The sequence below is a fragment of the Diabrotica undecimpunctata genome, chromosome 7, assembly GCF_040954645.1.
Source record: "Diabrotica undecimpunctata isolate CICGRU chromosome 7, icDiaUnde3, whole genome shotgun sequence".
NCBI classification, from domain to species: Eukaryota; Metazoa; Arthropoda; class Insecta; order Coleoptera; family Chrysomelidae; genus Diabrotica; species Diabrotica undecimpunctata.
The window spans coordinates 14,253,403-14,269,951 of NC_092809.1; the positions used below are offsets into that span (position 1 = coordinate 14,253,403).

A 16,549-nucleotide genomic window follows, 5' to 3' on the forward strand; every position below is an offset into this window, starting at 1 on the left:
AAAAAGTATCATCTACGATTATTCTGAGGCTAGAGCCCAAAATTTGGAAGAATTAAAAAACCGAATAAAAGAAGTCTCCAATTCTGTTACAGCAGAAACTCTTACATCTGTCTGCAGAATTTTTTATAACAGATTTTGATACTGTTCAGCTGTAGAAGGTCAAATATTTGAATAATTTCTGTAGTGAATAAAGAATTATTTCTTATTTTATTGGGCATTAAGAGTTTATTTTTTGTTTTATCTTTTCAAAGAAATGCTATTTTATTTGTAATTAAAGGACAAAAAATTGTTCACATTATTAAAAACCGATACAAATGCACCGCCTTTTAATGGTCCAGTGTATTTTTATCGAGTTTATGTTAGTGTTCTGTCCAGACTAGACAGCTAACTTTAATTGAATTCAAATCTTTACACAAAGTATGGGACATCAATGAAAAACCTCTGGAGATAATTCATTATAAAATTACGGAAATGATTTGTATTGATAATCAACTTTTATTTGGTAGAAAATGTTGGGTTTAAGAAACTGCTAAATAATAATGTTCTTTAATATAAAACATCCTCCAGAAACTATATAAGTGAAAAAATAATCCCTGATATTTACAATAGAACTAGGAAAAAAATTTTAAGAGATTTCACGGAATCAGCATCGATTTCTCGTTTTATTATACTTCAGTCGTCAGAGATGCCATTGAACCTTTAAAAATCAAACGAACAAGCTGAATTTTGCTGATGATGTCAATTTTGAGACCCCAAAAATATACAAAGAAGTTTATCACTCCTATCCCCCGGCTTCCCCTTAAAATGCCACCTCGAAGGGTGGGAAAACGTTAAAAATCAACGATTTATCAAGAATGACCTATCAGTAATTTGATTAATGATATTTCTCCACTTTTCGCAGTCATCTGTTACATGTACTGCCTCGGTATATTGTTTGTTGGGAAGATTTTTGGTAATGTCTGCCCATCGGTGTGGAGATCTGTGAGACTCTTAGGCCTTCCTTGAACCACCAACGGCTCCATTTTTTAAGATATTCACTTGTAACAAAATACTGCAAAGGAACTGTACGAAAATGTTCTAAAAAGTAAGCAGATACTACAATAGCATATACTTGTATGTAAGCAAAATATGAATCACCAATTAGTGACGTATCGAACAATACATCATCGATTTATTTATACTTAATAATTTACAAAATACGGAAACGACACTACGTTTTAAGAAAATAATTAAAGATGCAAAATATAACAAATACACGGAAAGCTGCATTTTAAACGCATGATTCATTCACTATCTTAAAACAACTGTCTTGAAAGAAAGTAAAAATAATATACTTATTAAAAATATTATAAACATCGGCATGATAGAGATAATCGTTCTAAAACAATTTAATATTTTCATGAAAGCTTGGGTAAAATTTTTCAGATAGTTTCACGGATCCTGAGAGAAAGGGAAGAAATAAAATCAGATACTACACCGTACTCACGGAATTAATTATTAAGTAAAAGAGAAAGTTACTTATGATATGCATTTACTAGAAAGTAAAAAGAAATACTTCTACAGGATGATTCTTTTACTCTTGAGAAACGATCGATAATTAAAACAAGGTAAAAGTTATTGTGTGTTGGAAAGAATATCTAATAAAGAAGCATTGCAAAATTTGTCTATTGATGCAATACTTTAGCGGTCTGGTGACTTATCCCGAACAGAACTAGTGGAGGTTTAAACAAAATCGAGATGTTATTACGTCCAAGTTGAACTATTTCTAAAACTTATGCAAATCACCGATCTTCAAATCTTCGAACGAAAGATCCTAAGAATAATATATGGTGCAACCTTTGAAAATATCTGGATAAGACGATGTAACTTTGAGATGTAGTATATTTCATAAAAATTAGGCTAAGATGGACAGGACACCTTCAAGAGCGAATGAAAACTACCCTCACAGACGAATTCTATTATCAATTTGGAAAAAACTGTATGACTTGTACACTAAAATATAGGTCAAACTGGCAACAGATGCATGTTCTCAAAAAACTTAATAGTGTGTAAATTTGTATGCTCCTTCTGATCTGTGTGTTTCCTTAAAAGTACCTAGAACCACAAGACGATTTTGCTGAACGTTAGCAACAAGGTGGCGTCATGTAAGACTACTAAACTAGCTCTATATATTTCAATCCCTGCTATTAATAACTATAGTTGTTACGGTAAAAAGTGTGTTTAATCGGTATTACAACATTTGATACAGAAATTAAGATTTATTAACACCACAGCTATAATAATTATAATTAGAAAATTAAAAAATGTGTCGAATTCATACTCGTATATACGTAAAGAAAACATTGCGACACCCAACGTTTTTATCATAGTGTGTATTAGAAGGTAAAATAAAAAACAAGATACATTTTTTACAAAAAAAGTCATTTACAATCTACACAAAATGCCATGGCCTAAATGCTTAGGCCATGTTAAGCGCATACACTGACAATGTTCACATTTATTTCGCGTCTTTCTGTTCTTTTCTCTTTTGAGCAGTTTCTTGTTCTTCTTTGCAATTCAAGAATTTACGAATAATATTCCTAATTTCTCTTGGGAGGCGTGCATTGATCATTATTTCTTTCAAATGATCTTCTACAAGGGAATAGGATAGATCTTTAGAAAATCGGACCGTTTCTGGAATTTAGTTTTACAGTTACGTTTGTATATCGCATAAGAATTGAATCCAGCAGTACTAATCATAGCATACAAAATACGAAGTGGCCACCTTCGAGTTTTCCTCGAGACATAAGAGATAATATCATAGAACAGTGACGGAGATTTTCTTAAATAAAATATTCGTAATCTCTACAGGTACAAAATATTTACAATTTCCAAAATGGAGAGGGTCTATTTACAGGCCCTTAACTTTCTTAGAAAGGACTAAAATTTCCAAGCGGCAGAACGTATTTTGCCGACTATGAATCATAGTTAAGATCAACAGGTTGTGTTTGTAAAGTACTGTGATTATAACACGTATAACTGTTAGTTCTATAATAAAAAGCGATATTAATAAGTGAACTTGTGTAGTAAAAATGTCACAAGCGTTTAATTTGACTCCTGTGAAATTAAAGTGTCATTTAACCATGCCAATGATTACTTTAGTAATAAATGTACATGATACACTTGTACATGAACATTTAACCAGTAATGTTCGGAGTATAGTTGTTAAGTGTTCAAATATGACCGGAGTTGGAGAAGCAACTATTTATTGACTTTTAAAGCAACGAAGTAGTAGAAGTATTACAGAAGCATATAAAATGTCAACAGATAGAAACCAATTTATATAGACGATACTGTGAAACAATCGATTCGAAGAAAAGTTCATTCATTTTTGCCAAACATTAAAAGAGATCTGTTTTTCTTCTCTTTATGATTTTTCTGAGCATTGGAAGTGTGCGAAATCCATGATATTTTTAGGATCCATCGATAGCAATACAATTTGAATGCTTGTAATTGGTTAAGCATTCTGGTTTTTAATGTCCATGGCTCACTACCATATAATAGTATAGACCATACGTAACAGTTCAGGTCCTTCTTGCGAATATGTATCGACAGGTTTCTGTTACATAAAACTGGTTATTATTTATTTAGCGTATGGCTCAATAGATGGAGTAAATACAGTAATAATTGTAAAAAACATAAGTACATAATTCAAAAATACAAACATAAGATAATATAAAAATGAACATAGACAAAATACAGATAAAATATAAGATAATACAAACAGATAAGGTTATATCTTAAAGTCAAGTCGAGCTATTCATTTAAGGCTTGCAGGCGTAGTTTTGGAAAAGTCTTTTGGGTCCCCTCGATATGCCATCAATTCACATGTCTCCACTATGTGTTGGATGGTTTGATCTGAAGCTTCACAGTCGCAGCTGGAGGTAGGCTGTTTTCCCCATTTATGTAGGTTGTGTGCGCATACTGCATGTCCCGTTCTAATTCGGTTTAGGCTCTTCCATATGTTTCGTGGCTGGTCGAAGCCATCAGGCTTTTAGACTGGGTCAATAAGGTTTTATACTTCAGGTGGGGCTTCCTCAGTCCACAGCGTGCGCCATCTGGAGGTAACATTGAAATCATCTGCTGTTAGCTGTTGGGCTGTTCTTATGGGTGGTTTTCTGGATGGGAGTCGGTTTGCTGCTAAACTCGGGATGTCTTCACGGATTTGTAGTTGCAAGTTGCTATTTACTTTCGAATACTCCGTTATCAAGGCCTTTTGTCTTCGTAGAATAGGCGGAGGAATATGGCTAAGGATCGGAAGCCAATATAGTGGAGTAGTCTTGATGCAGCCGATAATCATTCTCATTGCTATATTAAGCTGCGTATCAACTATTTTCACATGACGACTATTTAGCCAGACCGGTGCACAGTACTCTGCCACAGAATAAACCAAACTTAGCACAGATGTTCGTAGTGTGTCCGCAGAAGCGCCCCAGTTGGCACCACAAAGATTCTGGATAAGGTTATTTCTACTACTTATTTTTTGTGCAGATATGTAGATGTTTTTTAAACGAGAGAGTCCTGTCCAAGGTAACCCTCAGATATTTTGGGTAGGGTTGGTAGGGTAGTGCTACATTTCTCATTTTGACCTCTAATTTTTGGTTTACCTGTTTGTTATTGAGGTGAAAACAGCTTACCTCAGTTTTATTTAAGTTGGGTATCAGGCTTCATTTTGTGAAATATTCATATAGTTTGTTGAGGTCGTTTGTCAGCACGTTTTGAGTCATTTCAAACTGTTTGTGTTGGACTGCTATTGCTAGGTCGTCAGCGTAGCCAAACTTTCTTCCATCAGTGTCAGGTAGGTCCGATATATATAAGTTGAAAAGCATCGGAGCAAGGACTGATCCTTGGGGTAGTCCATTATTTAATTTCCTCTGTTTGCTTGTCATTACCGTGGAGCCTGGAAGTATCGATCAGACAGCATGTTGTTTATTAGTTGCAATATTCTTTGGCATGAGATTAGTTTGGTTAGTTTATAGAGGAGTAACTCCTTCCATACTGTGTAGTAGGCAGCTGTCAAATCACAAAGACTACAGCCGTCTTTTGTTGCTTTTGGAAGCCTGCTTCTATATGCGTAGTTAGACTTAGGATCTGATCTGCGCAGCTTCGATTAGGTATGAAACCTGCTTGTTAGAGTGGGATATTTTCAAGAATTTGTCGGCCTATTCGGTTTAGGATAAGTCGTTCCAGCAGTTTATAGCAGCAACTGAGATGAGAAGTGCTATAGGACGGTAGCTTTCAACTTTAAAACTGGTTTCCAGGTGATACAAGCCTTGCACGTGATATTTCGATCCTGGTTATGTCTTCATCAGAATCAGAGTCACAATTTACATTTAACTAACTGCCGAGGTATTTGAAATGGTTTATGCGTTCTATCTCCTCTCCATTAAGCGAAAACAAACCTTGATCTATATTAATCTTTCCAACTGCCAATCCTTTTTGAAGAGACAACGGCCCCTAAATCCATACAGTGTTTAACAATGACCCCTAAATCCTTAAAGTGTTTTATCAGTTGTTACATATTGCGATGAAGTGTACATGTGTCTACTGGTTTTCTCGAACATATCCCAAATATTCCTGATAGCTGCAAATGTATCAATATTTTTTCTATCTTCTCTCGTTTCCTAATTATCAAACCGTAAGCAGTTGATCAAGTTCAAAACAGTTCTTGTTCATGGTTGTCTTAAAGAAAACAGGTCTACAAACTGGTGGCCATAAATCACTCACTGTGATAAAAATTTTGATGTAGCTAGATTCCAGCTTGATAATATTTTGAGTTTTGATAGTTACTTTGAGTATATCCATTAAAAATATCAAAAAAACTATACTTTCTGAGCAAAATATCTCAAAATTTGTCAATGGAGACTAAAATCACGGTATATAACACAATTATTTAGCGTCATTTTAACTATTGCTCAGCAATGTTATTTTTATTTAATTTTAACAAACTTAACATGTTGCAAAAATTACAAAATCGAGGAATGAGAAAAATAATTCTTAAAACAAATCGCTGTACCCCAATTGGGACGATGTAAAATTCTCTAAATTGGTTCTCTATTGAAAATAGAATGGTTTATTTCTTATCTTAGAAAGTTAATTTTTATTGATTTCTAATATTAATAAGTTATAATAAATAACTTGAAAGTAATCCAGTAATTAATATACGACTTTATCTTAAATGTTCGAATTGTAGCCCTGTTGTATTTGACAGTAACCGAAACGTTGTACAAATTCTTGTAAAACCTTATTTATGGTTTCTTGAGAAATATTGTTTATTTCTCTACGAATTCTTCTTTTTAAGTCTTCAATATTTGCAGGTTTCGTTTTATAAACAACATTCTTCAAATGACCCCACATAAAATAATCCAAAGGATTGAGGTCTGGCGACCTCGCTGGCCATTCAATATGTCCACGTCTTCCAATCCACCTGTTCAGAAAAAAGTCGTTTAGATACCTTCGAACATCTACAGCATAATGCGGATGCGCATCATCCTGTTGAAACCATAAACTTTCTTCAAAACCTCCAGGATTAATTATATTGGCTTTTCATTAAGGAAATATCGAATTTATTCCATACTTTACGGACACACTGTATAAAAAAATGTACCTAATATTCTCAATAATTTTAAAACGTTGCTCAAACATATCAAAAATTTATGGTGCAGGTAGGTACTTTTATCGATATTGTATGTATCTATGGAGATCTATCTAAATATGAAGATAAAATAAGTTTAGGGGTACGTATGAACCAAAAAAAATCATTTTTATAACCAAAAATCGTCGTGGAAAGTTACGGTTATTTTTGTCTTATGAACAATTAAAACAACTTCTAAACTATTCCTCGTAGATGAAGAAACATTTTTTTATATTTGAAAAGCTGACAAGTTTTATACGAATTTAACAAAAAAAGTTATTCTAGAACAATTGATACAATTAATATCCTTTTAAGAATAAAGAATTAAAGTTTTATTACAATATGTGTAATAGATAACCGATATTTATTTCCCTGGACTATTTTTCTTCCACTAACAGACCATACGGATTCGAATGTTTGGCCGAATCGAGAAAATGTTGATTTGCTCACTGGCACATAATTTTAAACAGACGTGTTCAGAGTCAGACGATTCGATCGTATTCACTCGGAAATTTTCGACCGGTTACGGCCAAATTTACATTCCAGTTTGTGACTGCAAACCGTTAAACCGTTTGCCGTGACGCGATAAAGGAACGAATCGATTTTCACGCGCTTGTATCTAGGTACTCTGCTTCACACGATTCGAGTTTTGTCGAACTAGTCGAATACGAACAAAGCGTAGGTACGTTGTAAAGTTGTACAAAGGAATTTCTTTTTAAATTAGTTGTTTATTATCTCTGACGTAGTGTATGTAGTAGGTACGATATGGATAACGTGGACGTAGAATTTTTGATAAGTTTAGTAGAAGCGAGACCATCTTTATGGGATAAAACCAATAATAATTATAAAGATAAACATTTAAAAGCGGCGGCATGGAGAGAAATATGTTGTCTGTTATTTGAAAATTTCGAGGAACTGGAGCAAATCGAACAACAAAACATTGGTAAGTATTATACAGGGTAGTACATTAAAAATAGTCAACTCGTCATATATTATATTCGGTAATATTCATTAGATTTAAGTAAATTGGCACCTATTTAAGTAGTCTAGGAGCCAGCTAAGGGCTACCGTGGACTTTTCAATTCTAATGGGTCCACCCAATTTTTTAATGGGTCAAAAAATTGTAAACAATTTAATTGTTTATAAGGCTCCAGCTCGTATTCACGAGCAAATTTGTTCCTTGAAAAAATAAAAAAGAAAATGGCGTTTACTAAACTAATACTTTGAACTCGAGATATTGTAAAAGTAAAAGTATATTGTAAGTTAAGTATTTATAATAATGGTATAGGTATTTTTCGATAGCAACTCGGCTTCTACTCATGCAAATGAACTTTACTTCGTCTTTATTTGTATATTTATTATGCTTTATCTTTAAATTATTTGGATATCATTCAGTCAAATTATCTGGGTCAGCCTTAGAAATTAGCTCTTTTTTCAACAAATTAAACAAATCTCGTAAAAACTATTTATAGTCCATTTCCATCATATTGATAGCACATTATGTATGCAAATCCCTAAACTGTTGATACGGGTGACTCAATGAAAAATAGATATTTGTCAACAAGTTTACAGAAGTATATAGGAAAACAATTTTAAATTGAGTATGACCACCAGGTATAAAGGTTGAAGCAGAATAGAATACAATAGTTTTGAGGGTTACTAATCCCAAAATAAAGTTGCCAGTGTCGGAGTGATGGAGATTAAGAGGTACTAATGAATTTGCAAGAAATGTAAGATGTTTATTTTATTGGTTATATATAAAATAATTTGTGGCCGTAACAGGGGCCGATTTGTAAAAAAATGAATATTATTTTAATCAAATTCCATTTCAGATTCACTGCTTTCTTCAGAATCTAAGGAATCTCCAACTCCAATGTTAATTATTACCGGTTCCAGCATTGCATCAGTCATATTATCCAAATTCCACATTTTATTTTCTTCCTTGTGAGCATGACTAACAGTATTTTTCCAATTTTCTGGAGTTACTTTTGATAAGGAATGTTCTAATAATTGTTGTAAGTCTTCTAATTTAAAAGTTTTCTTGTTGCGTCCGACTTCACCCTTTACTTGAGACCATATATTTTCTATCCGATTCAGATCACAGTGGTATGGGGGTAAACGTAAAATAATTACATCACGGTTTAATGCCATTTCATCAATTATATATTTTTTATAAGCTGCTTTATGTTGCCTTACAATAGGTAATAATTCCTTTTTTGTCGAATTCTCCTTGTACTCAATTGCGTGTTTATCCAACCATTCGATTATCTCTCCTTTTTTCCATGCCGTTGTTGGCAATTTTTCTGCTAGTCTTGAATGGTAACTAGCATTATCCATGACTATGACAGAATTTTTTGGAATTAAATCCAACATTTGCTCAAAATATTCTTCAAAAACGTCAGCAGTCATTTCCTCGTGGTAATCTTTGGTTAATTTGGAGGCAAAACTTAATAATTCACCATTGACAAGACCGTATTCGTTTCCAATATGGGTTATTATGAGTCTGCGTCCTTTTCCAACGGGAATATTGTTTATTCCAGTAGATACACCTTCGATGAATGTCTGACGGGAACTTTTCACATTTGTATCAACCCATAGATATGGTACAGTATGACCTTCATTTAGCCAAGTCTCGTCCAAATAAAAAATTGTTTTCTCTTCTTCTCGGTACTTTTTAATAGTTCTTAGATAATCTCGTCTCCAACATACAATGTAATCTTTTTCAATTAAAACGGATTTTCTTCTATTAATTTGCCAACGAAATCCCATCTCTCTCAATAGTCCTCATAATTTCTTGTTGCTTATGATTGGTAACTCTTCGTTTTCTCTAATTAATGTTTGGATTTTGTCCAATGTTGGAAATTCTTTGTTAAAAAAAATGAGTGGACGCTGCGTCTTATCATATTTTTATGTATTTCTTCAATTTCCAAGGGTTTACTCCCTCCACTCTTCTTAGGAGATGAAACAGTTCCTCCTTTTCTTTCTTTTAGGAATCTATAAATTGTTGCTTCTCCAACCCCTGTCATATTTGAACACATGTTAACGATTTCACGAACATTACTTAAAGGGCGTTGATGTACAAGTGCATCGTGTACATTAAATATTATATTTTTCTCTCTTAGACTGAAGGCACCTTTAAAACTACACTTAACCGGGATAAAACCTGTTGTCGACGTCATTTTTAAATGCAAATAACAAAATATCGACACCAAAAACGTAGGTAGGTAAGACATGAACAATGTACATTTACAAACTAAATGGAAGATGCAAACAATTTCTAATTTATATTATTGGCATAAGCTGTAATGTGGCATAAAAACTACTTAAACTATCATTAGTGAAGCCTTATCAGTAATTCCAGGTAATCGTTCAAAGAAGGTATTCTTTTTGTGTCAGGCGATAACTTGTATAGAAAACAATAATCACCTTGAAATTACTGTTTACATTAATTGATTTCGTGAAACATTGAATTCTCTCGTTAATCACCCGTGTATAATTAACAATAATCGTGTGGCATATATACCGACGTTTTTTACGCACAAAAAAGGTATAGTGAGATTATTGGACACTTATTTTACAGAAGATTTTTTAAAAGATAATGAATTGTTGACGGCATCATAAAATATTAATTTTTTTATTTCTTTCAAAACAAGTATAGGGTGACGCCTATGGTTTTTTGACCTGTTGAGGATTTGCATACATAATGTGCTATCAATATGATGGAAAAGGACTATAACAATCGGTTGAACATTCGCTATTTATTTGCCAATATACCAGGCAAGCAGTCAAAATATCGTCTTGATGGTGTTAATCGATTGTTAAAATCGTTTTTTTTTTGTTCTGTGTTCCACCAAAGCCCCTAATAAATTGTTATCAGACCCAAAACCTTCATCTTCAATAAACACAGAAGGTTCATTTATTTGTGACTGTTCGGTCAGAGGCAAGTAATACAGGCACTATTATTAGATTGTTGAGTAGAATGTGTTTCCCGCCAACGGTTCCTAAGCAATGGAGGAAATTACCTTTTTTTCAAAATCGATCCATTAGTGCGTTCCATTCCTGTGTAGAATTTTGAAGTTCCATAAACTCAACAGACATATTATTCTATTATACTTTGAGTATCTTCTACCACTATGTTGCTAACTGTAGTAATTCCGACACTGAATAAGTAATGAAAGTTTTTGTAAATAATATTTTATTGTTGCAGGGAGATTGCTGATTAAAAGATGGACACATATTCGAGATGCGTGGACAAAATCATTGAAGAAACAAAAGAATAAAACAGCATCTGGTTCTGCTAAGAAACCAAGACTCTATTTGTACCATGAAAAAATGTCTTTCTTAATGAAAGTCATAGATATGACTGATGTTAATGAAAATACCGACAGTATAATAGATGATATTAGATGCGGACCGCAATTACCGATATCTGATGACAACAACAGTATAATAGATGATATTAAGGACGAACCGGACTTACCAATATCTGAGGACAATGACAGTATATTAGATGATATTGACTACGCCAGTCTAATAGATGATATTAAGAACGAACCGGACGATATAGATATAGATGCAAATAACCAAGAAAGTGAAATAGAGTCTACTACACCTACGCGAAATAAAAAAAGAAAACTGAATGAATTTAATGGAAAAACGACGAAGTTAATGGAACAGAACATGGCTCCTTATTACATTGTACCACAAAAACAAGAAGAAAGCCGCCATATGCAAAAGATGGCTTCTTCTAACATTGTACCACGAAAAGAAGAGGAAAGCCGCCATCTGACATTTTTTAGAAGTATTCTGCCCTCGGTACTTCCATTTGATGATGATGAAACCTTGGAATTGCAATGCGGAGTAATACAATTGATTCAAAAGATCAAAGAAAAAAGGCGACATTTTGGGTCGGAACGTGCACACATTTAGTATGGACATACTTAAACATTCAGTGCTCAATCGAATCAACGGTACCCTGGTCAATCATCACACGGGTACTACACGCAATCAATATATATAGTCTTTACACCACCAATGCCAAGTTCAAGTGACACTTCTCACCAATTAACAGCCATTCAATCTACTGGCAGTGAAAGATCTTGTGAATATACTCAAACATATTTGTTTAGATATGACTGATTTTTATTTTCTAATAAAAAGTAATTTGCATTGACTACAAAAGTGAATTGTTCTTTACAAAATTTTAGTTCATGCATTCTCAGCAGATACATAAGTTTTTGAAAAGCTTCCAAATTATACATTTGCCTTTTATTATTATAATAAATGTTATACATATCTTGAAGATATGAAAATTTTTATCGAGAAAGAGCTCCGAAAGAAAAAGGTAATGGTTCAAAGATTATCATTTTATTGTTTATAACTTTATCGCAAATATCGCTTTCTGAATTTATTTGTTTATAAGTGTCTAATTGTTTAAATGCGTACTCCATGACGGTTGTAAATAGTTTGGCGACAAAGTATCTCCCTGCCACATCTCTCTGCCAATTTTTATCTCCTCTGTCGTGCAAAGAAACGGAAGGTTTCTATAACTATATTGAAAACAACGACGAAACCATGGCAATGGGCCCTCGAACCAACTCACTTCCCTAAGAAAAGGACTTCCCACCCACATCAATATAGTAGTCGCTAGAAACCTAAGACTCCAAACCGAAATCCAGACATTAAATAAAGGAACAGCGCACCACAATCCCACATTATTAAAATTAGAAACAAGAGAGGAAGAAAGTACCATCAAACGGATTAAAAGGAAAGCAACATGGACCAAGTTCAAGCGACTTGTGAGCACTGGAATAACTGCGTTTCAGTGATAAACAACCCATAAGATATAGAGTCCTAGAGTTTGAGAACATCGTACAACAAGCACTCAGAAACAGCACTATAGAAGAGGAAGTAGAAATACACATGGGAAGGTTTAAAAACATACCCCAGGAGATAAAGGACATGATAAGGGAAAAGAACAGAGCCAAGCAGACAACCAGAAGGAAAAGATACCAAGAAGACAAAAACAGGACAAACCGACTAAACAGAGAGGTCAAAACAACACTACAACAACGCCGTAGTCAAAACTGGGAAAACTACTTCCAAGATATGGAGGAACGAGGCCCAAATATGCAAAATATTTGGAAGCTTCAAAAAATTCTAAGAATGGAAAGAAAACCAATCCGCCCAATACACGGAGAAAATGGAATTGTCTACTCCATTGTGGAAAAAGCCGAGGTTATAAGGACGACTCTAGAGAGAGAGAGTGTACATTAAATTACCACCCAGATGAAGACATCGAAGAAGTGGAAGAACAAAGAGAAAGGCCCGAGGATCCGATCGAAATTATCCCTCCAACATCACTGGACGAGATAAACGAACTAATTAAAAACAGTTCACCAAGGAAAGCACCTGGACCAGATCAAATAACAAACAGGCTCTGAACTATTTATCGGCGATAGCCTTAGAGAGATAAGAAAATAACCTGGAGAGAAAATAAAATAAATCCTAGAGAGGATAAATCCTCACCAGGAGACCGTCCAAATCGAATAATTAGAAACCAAATTGACAACGTTTTAATAAACAGACGATTTCGTAACGCTATCAAAAGAATCGCAGCATATCCAGGTGCCGATATTGCATCCGATCATAATCCGCTAATAGCAGATGTGAGGTTAAAACTAGCAAAAATTAAGAAAACAAATACAAACACCAGCACGCCTATAAATACAAGAGAACTGATGAGAGACGAAAATCTGAAGAAGAGCTATGCAAATCAAATTAATGAAAGAATGCGAATAATAGAACAAAATGATGATATCGAAGAGATGGTCAATGATATTAAAGGAACGATTCTGGCAGTAAACAGGGAAGTTAAAACACAGATCAGAAAGAGAAAGCATAAAGAATGGATGACGGACGAAATTATGGATCTAATGGAAAAGCGAAGGCAACATAAACAACAACGTAATCAAGACAAATACAAACAGATACACAAAGAAATTCGCCAGAAAATTAAGAAAGCAAAAGAACGTTGGATGGTGGAAAGGTGCAACGAAATAGAACAATTGCAGGAAAAAGGAGATAGTTTTGGACTACATAAGAAGATCAAAGAAATATCGAATATACACAAAAGCCACCACAGAACAAGAATACGCAACGACAGAAACGAATACATAGAGTCAGAAGAGGAGATAGCAATGGCGTGGAAAGAATACGCAGAAAGACTTTTTAATGACGAAAGACCAACACAACCAACGCGCAAACTTCCTCCCGAAAACTTATCAGGGCCATCTATAATGCGAAGTGAAATAGAATATGCAGTTAAAACCACAAAGATGCATAAAGCAACAGGTCCAGATGAAATTAATATAGAAGCAATAAAACTACTAGACGAGGAGAATATCGAAATCTTGCTAAAGCTGTTTAATAGAATTTATGATACTGGTTACATTCCGCGAGAATGGCTGCAGTCATCCTTTGTGATGATCCCAAAAACAGCTAATGCCACAAAATGCAATGAACACCGCTTAATCAGTTTAATGAGTCACCTGCTGAAACTCTTCCTTAGGATATTACACTCAAGAATGTACAAGATACTAGAAGAACTTAGCGGGTCAACACAATTCGGTTTTAAGGGAGGACTAGGAACAAGAGAGGCAATTTTATGTTTGAACACTTTAATACAAAACTGTTTAGATCAACGAAAAGATGTCTACCTCACCTTCATCGACTACGAGAAGGCATTTGACAATGTTAAACATGATATCATGATGGAACTACTACATAGGGCCAACATTGACCAGAAGGAGATCAGAATTATTCAGAATCTATACCGGAACCAAATGGCAAAGGTGAGAATTGATCAAGACCAATATACGGATGAATTTGAAATCCAGAAAGGTGTCCGCCAAGGCTGCATACTCTCTCCGATGCTTTTTAATTTATATGTTGAAAATATATTTGCGGAAGCATTAGAAGACACGGAATTAGGCATTAAGGTGAACGGCATACCAATTAGCAACGACGGCAACGCTATGCGGACGACACAGTGATTATAACTGATAAATAGGAAGATCAGCAATTATTACTTGATAGGGTGAATAGCATAGGTAAAAAATATGGCCTCAAAATCAACATTTTGAAAACGAAATATATGGTCATTAGCAGAAATCCTCCAGAAAACCCGATAATATGCATAGGTGACGATCGCATAAAACGCGTGAAAACTTTTAAATACCTTGGCACCACAATCAATGACCAATCGGATCCACAACAAGAGATAAAAACCCGAATACAAATGGCAAGACAAGCTTTTGTGAAATTCAGACCACTCCTATGTAATCAAAACCTAAATTTCGAAATACGCTACAGAATGGTCAAGTGCTACATATGGTCCATCTTGCTTTATGGCATGGAAACGTGGACTTTGAAAAAAAAACATCTATCAACAAACTTGAAGCATTTGAAATGTGGTCATTAAGAAGAATGATGCGAATACCTTGGGTGGATAGAGTTCGAAACGATGACGTCCTTCAGAGAGCCGGCGTGGAAAGAGAACTCTTTAAATTAATTAAAAAACGCAAGATTGGTTACCTTGGGCACATATTGAGAGGAGCAAAATATGAAATACCACAGTTAATCCTACAAGGGAAGATCGAAGGTAGGAGAGGAGCCGGCCGCAAACAATTATCCTGGTTAAGGAATATTAAAGAATGGACAGGAATACACAATACAGGCGAGCTGTGTCACGCCGCCAAGAACAGAATTCTAGTAATGAGATAGTCGCCTACGCACTTTGGTGTATGGCATGTTAAGAAGAAGAATCATGACTTTATTTTCAGGCAACCTACAAAAAACGGCTTCGGCCACAAAAAAAAAGTAGGGCTCAAACCCTTGAGCACCGAACTGGGCCAGCCAGGCATGAGACCCAAACAAGCAATTACAGTTTCGCGGACAAGTCACGAAATTGAATCGGTTAGGGAACCGTGTTGGAGTTCTATTATTTAGGACTCCCACAAGAAGAGCTAATAGTTATGCCCCTGTCGCGCATTAGAGGGCTATAGGGGGGAAGGGATAGTCAAGGGTTGAACAAGTCTCTCAGGCTATGTTCAATTAAATTGCTGGCTTGCTTGCTCTATGTTGCAATAAAGGTTTACAGTTGTTGTTACATTTTCGTATATATTTCAAATAATATTCGTATATCTGTGGTCTATTCTGCTTCCTGATGTTACTTTTAACATACCAACCTTTTTCTACTGTATGAAACGCTTTGTGGAAGTCAACAAAAAATTGATCCACATACAAATTACACAAAAATGATGATCCCGCTAATAACCTTAGTAGTTGAGGCTGATAACTGAAATAAAAAAAATTACCATATTTTGACAAGGTCTGTATTATTTCGTTCCACCCACAGGCGGCTAAGTAATATACCTGCCACTGAAGTACGTATTAGAATTTATTAATATTGTCACATAAAAACGTGTTTTAAATTTATTAAAACATCGGTAGCGAACAATCCATGCTAAAACCCGAGAATTTTTTAAACAATTAGTTAATAAATTATATAATGAGCAGTAATGATCCGGTATGTGTTTCTAAATTTAAGAATTTAACGATAATATTTTCGATCATATCCGTAAAGCTGTAACACCTTCAAGGTTAAGAATGATTTTAATCTTTGCTGACCTCTTCTGTATTTTTAGGAATATTTTTATGTTTATTGGTGCTATAAATATATACATTGAACAAATATGGGTATATTCGCAATAGCAATAGAAATATGAGAATAAAAATAAATAATATATATTTTTTTGCTTTAATATATCTGGCGGAAAATTTTAAGGACATCATAATCATTCAGAAAATACTAAA

The 16,549-nt window shown here is 34.4% G+C and overlaps 2 protein-coding genes across 5 annotated transcripts in view; one reads left to right on the top strand and one right to left on the bottom strand.

The window, feature by feature from the left end:
• LOC140445004 (probable ribonuclease ZC3H12D) overlaps positions 1-16,549 on the bottom strand; it is a 118,764-nt gene that overhangs the window by 43,165 nt on the left and 59,050 nt on the right. The window lies entirely within an intron of this gene.
• LOC140446190 (uncharacterized) lies at positions 7,195-11,945 on the top strand. The gene is made up of 2 exons (XM_072538727.1): positions 7,195-7,616; positions 10,881-11,945. The coding sequence occupies exons 1-2, from the start codon at positions 7,439-7,441 to the stop codon at positions 11,600-11,602; spliced, it is 900 nt and encodes a 299-aa protein (XP_072394828.1). The 5' UTR covers positions 7,195-7,438; the 3' UTR covers positions 11,603-11,945.

Bases quoted from the DNA above. Each gene is read 5' to 3' on its own strand.
- LOC140446190 (XM_072538727.1), top strand. From the start codon at position 7,439: ATGGATAACGTGGACGTAGAATTTTTGATAAGTTTAGTAGAAGCGAGA. The intron at 7,617-10,880 runs GTAAGTATTATA...TTATTGTTGCAG, and splicing joins AATCGAACAACAAAACATTG to GGAGATTGCTGATTAAAAGA.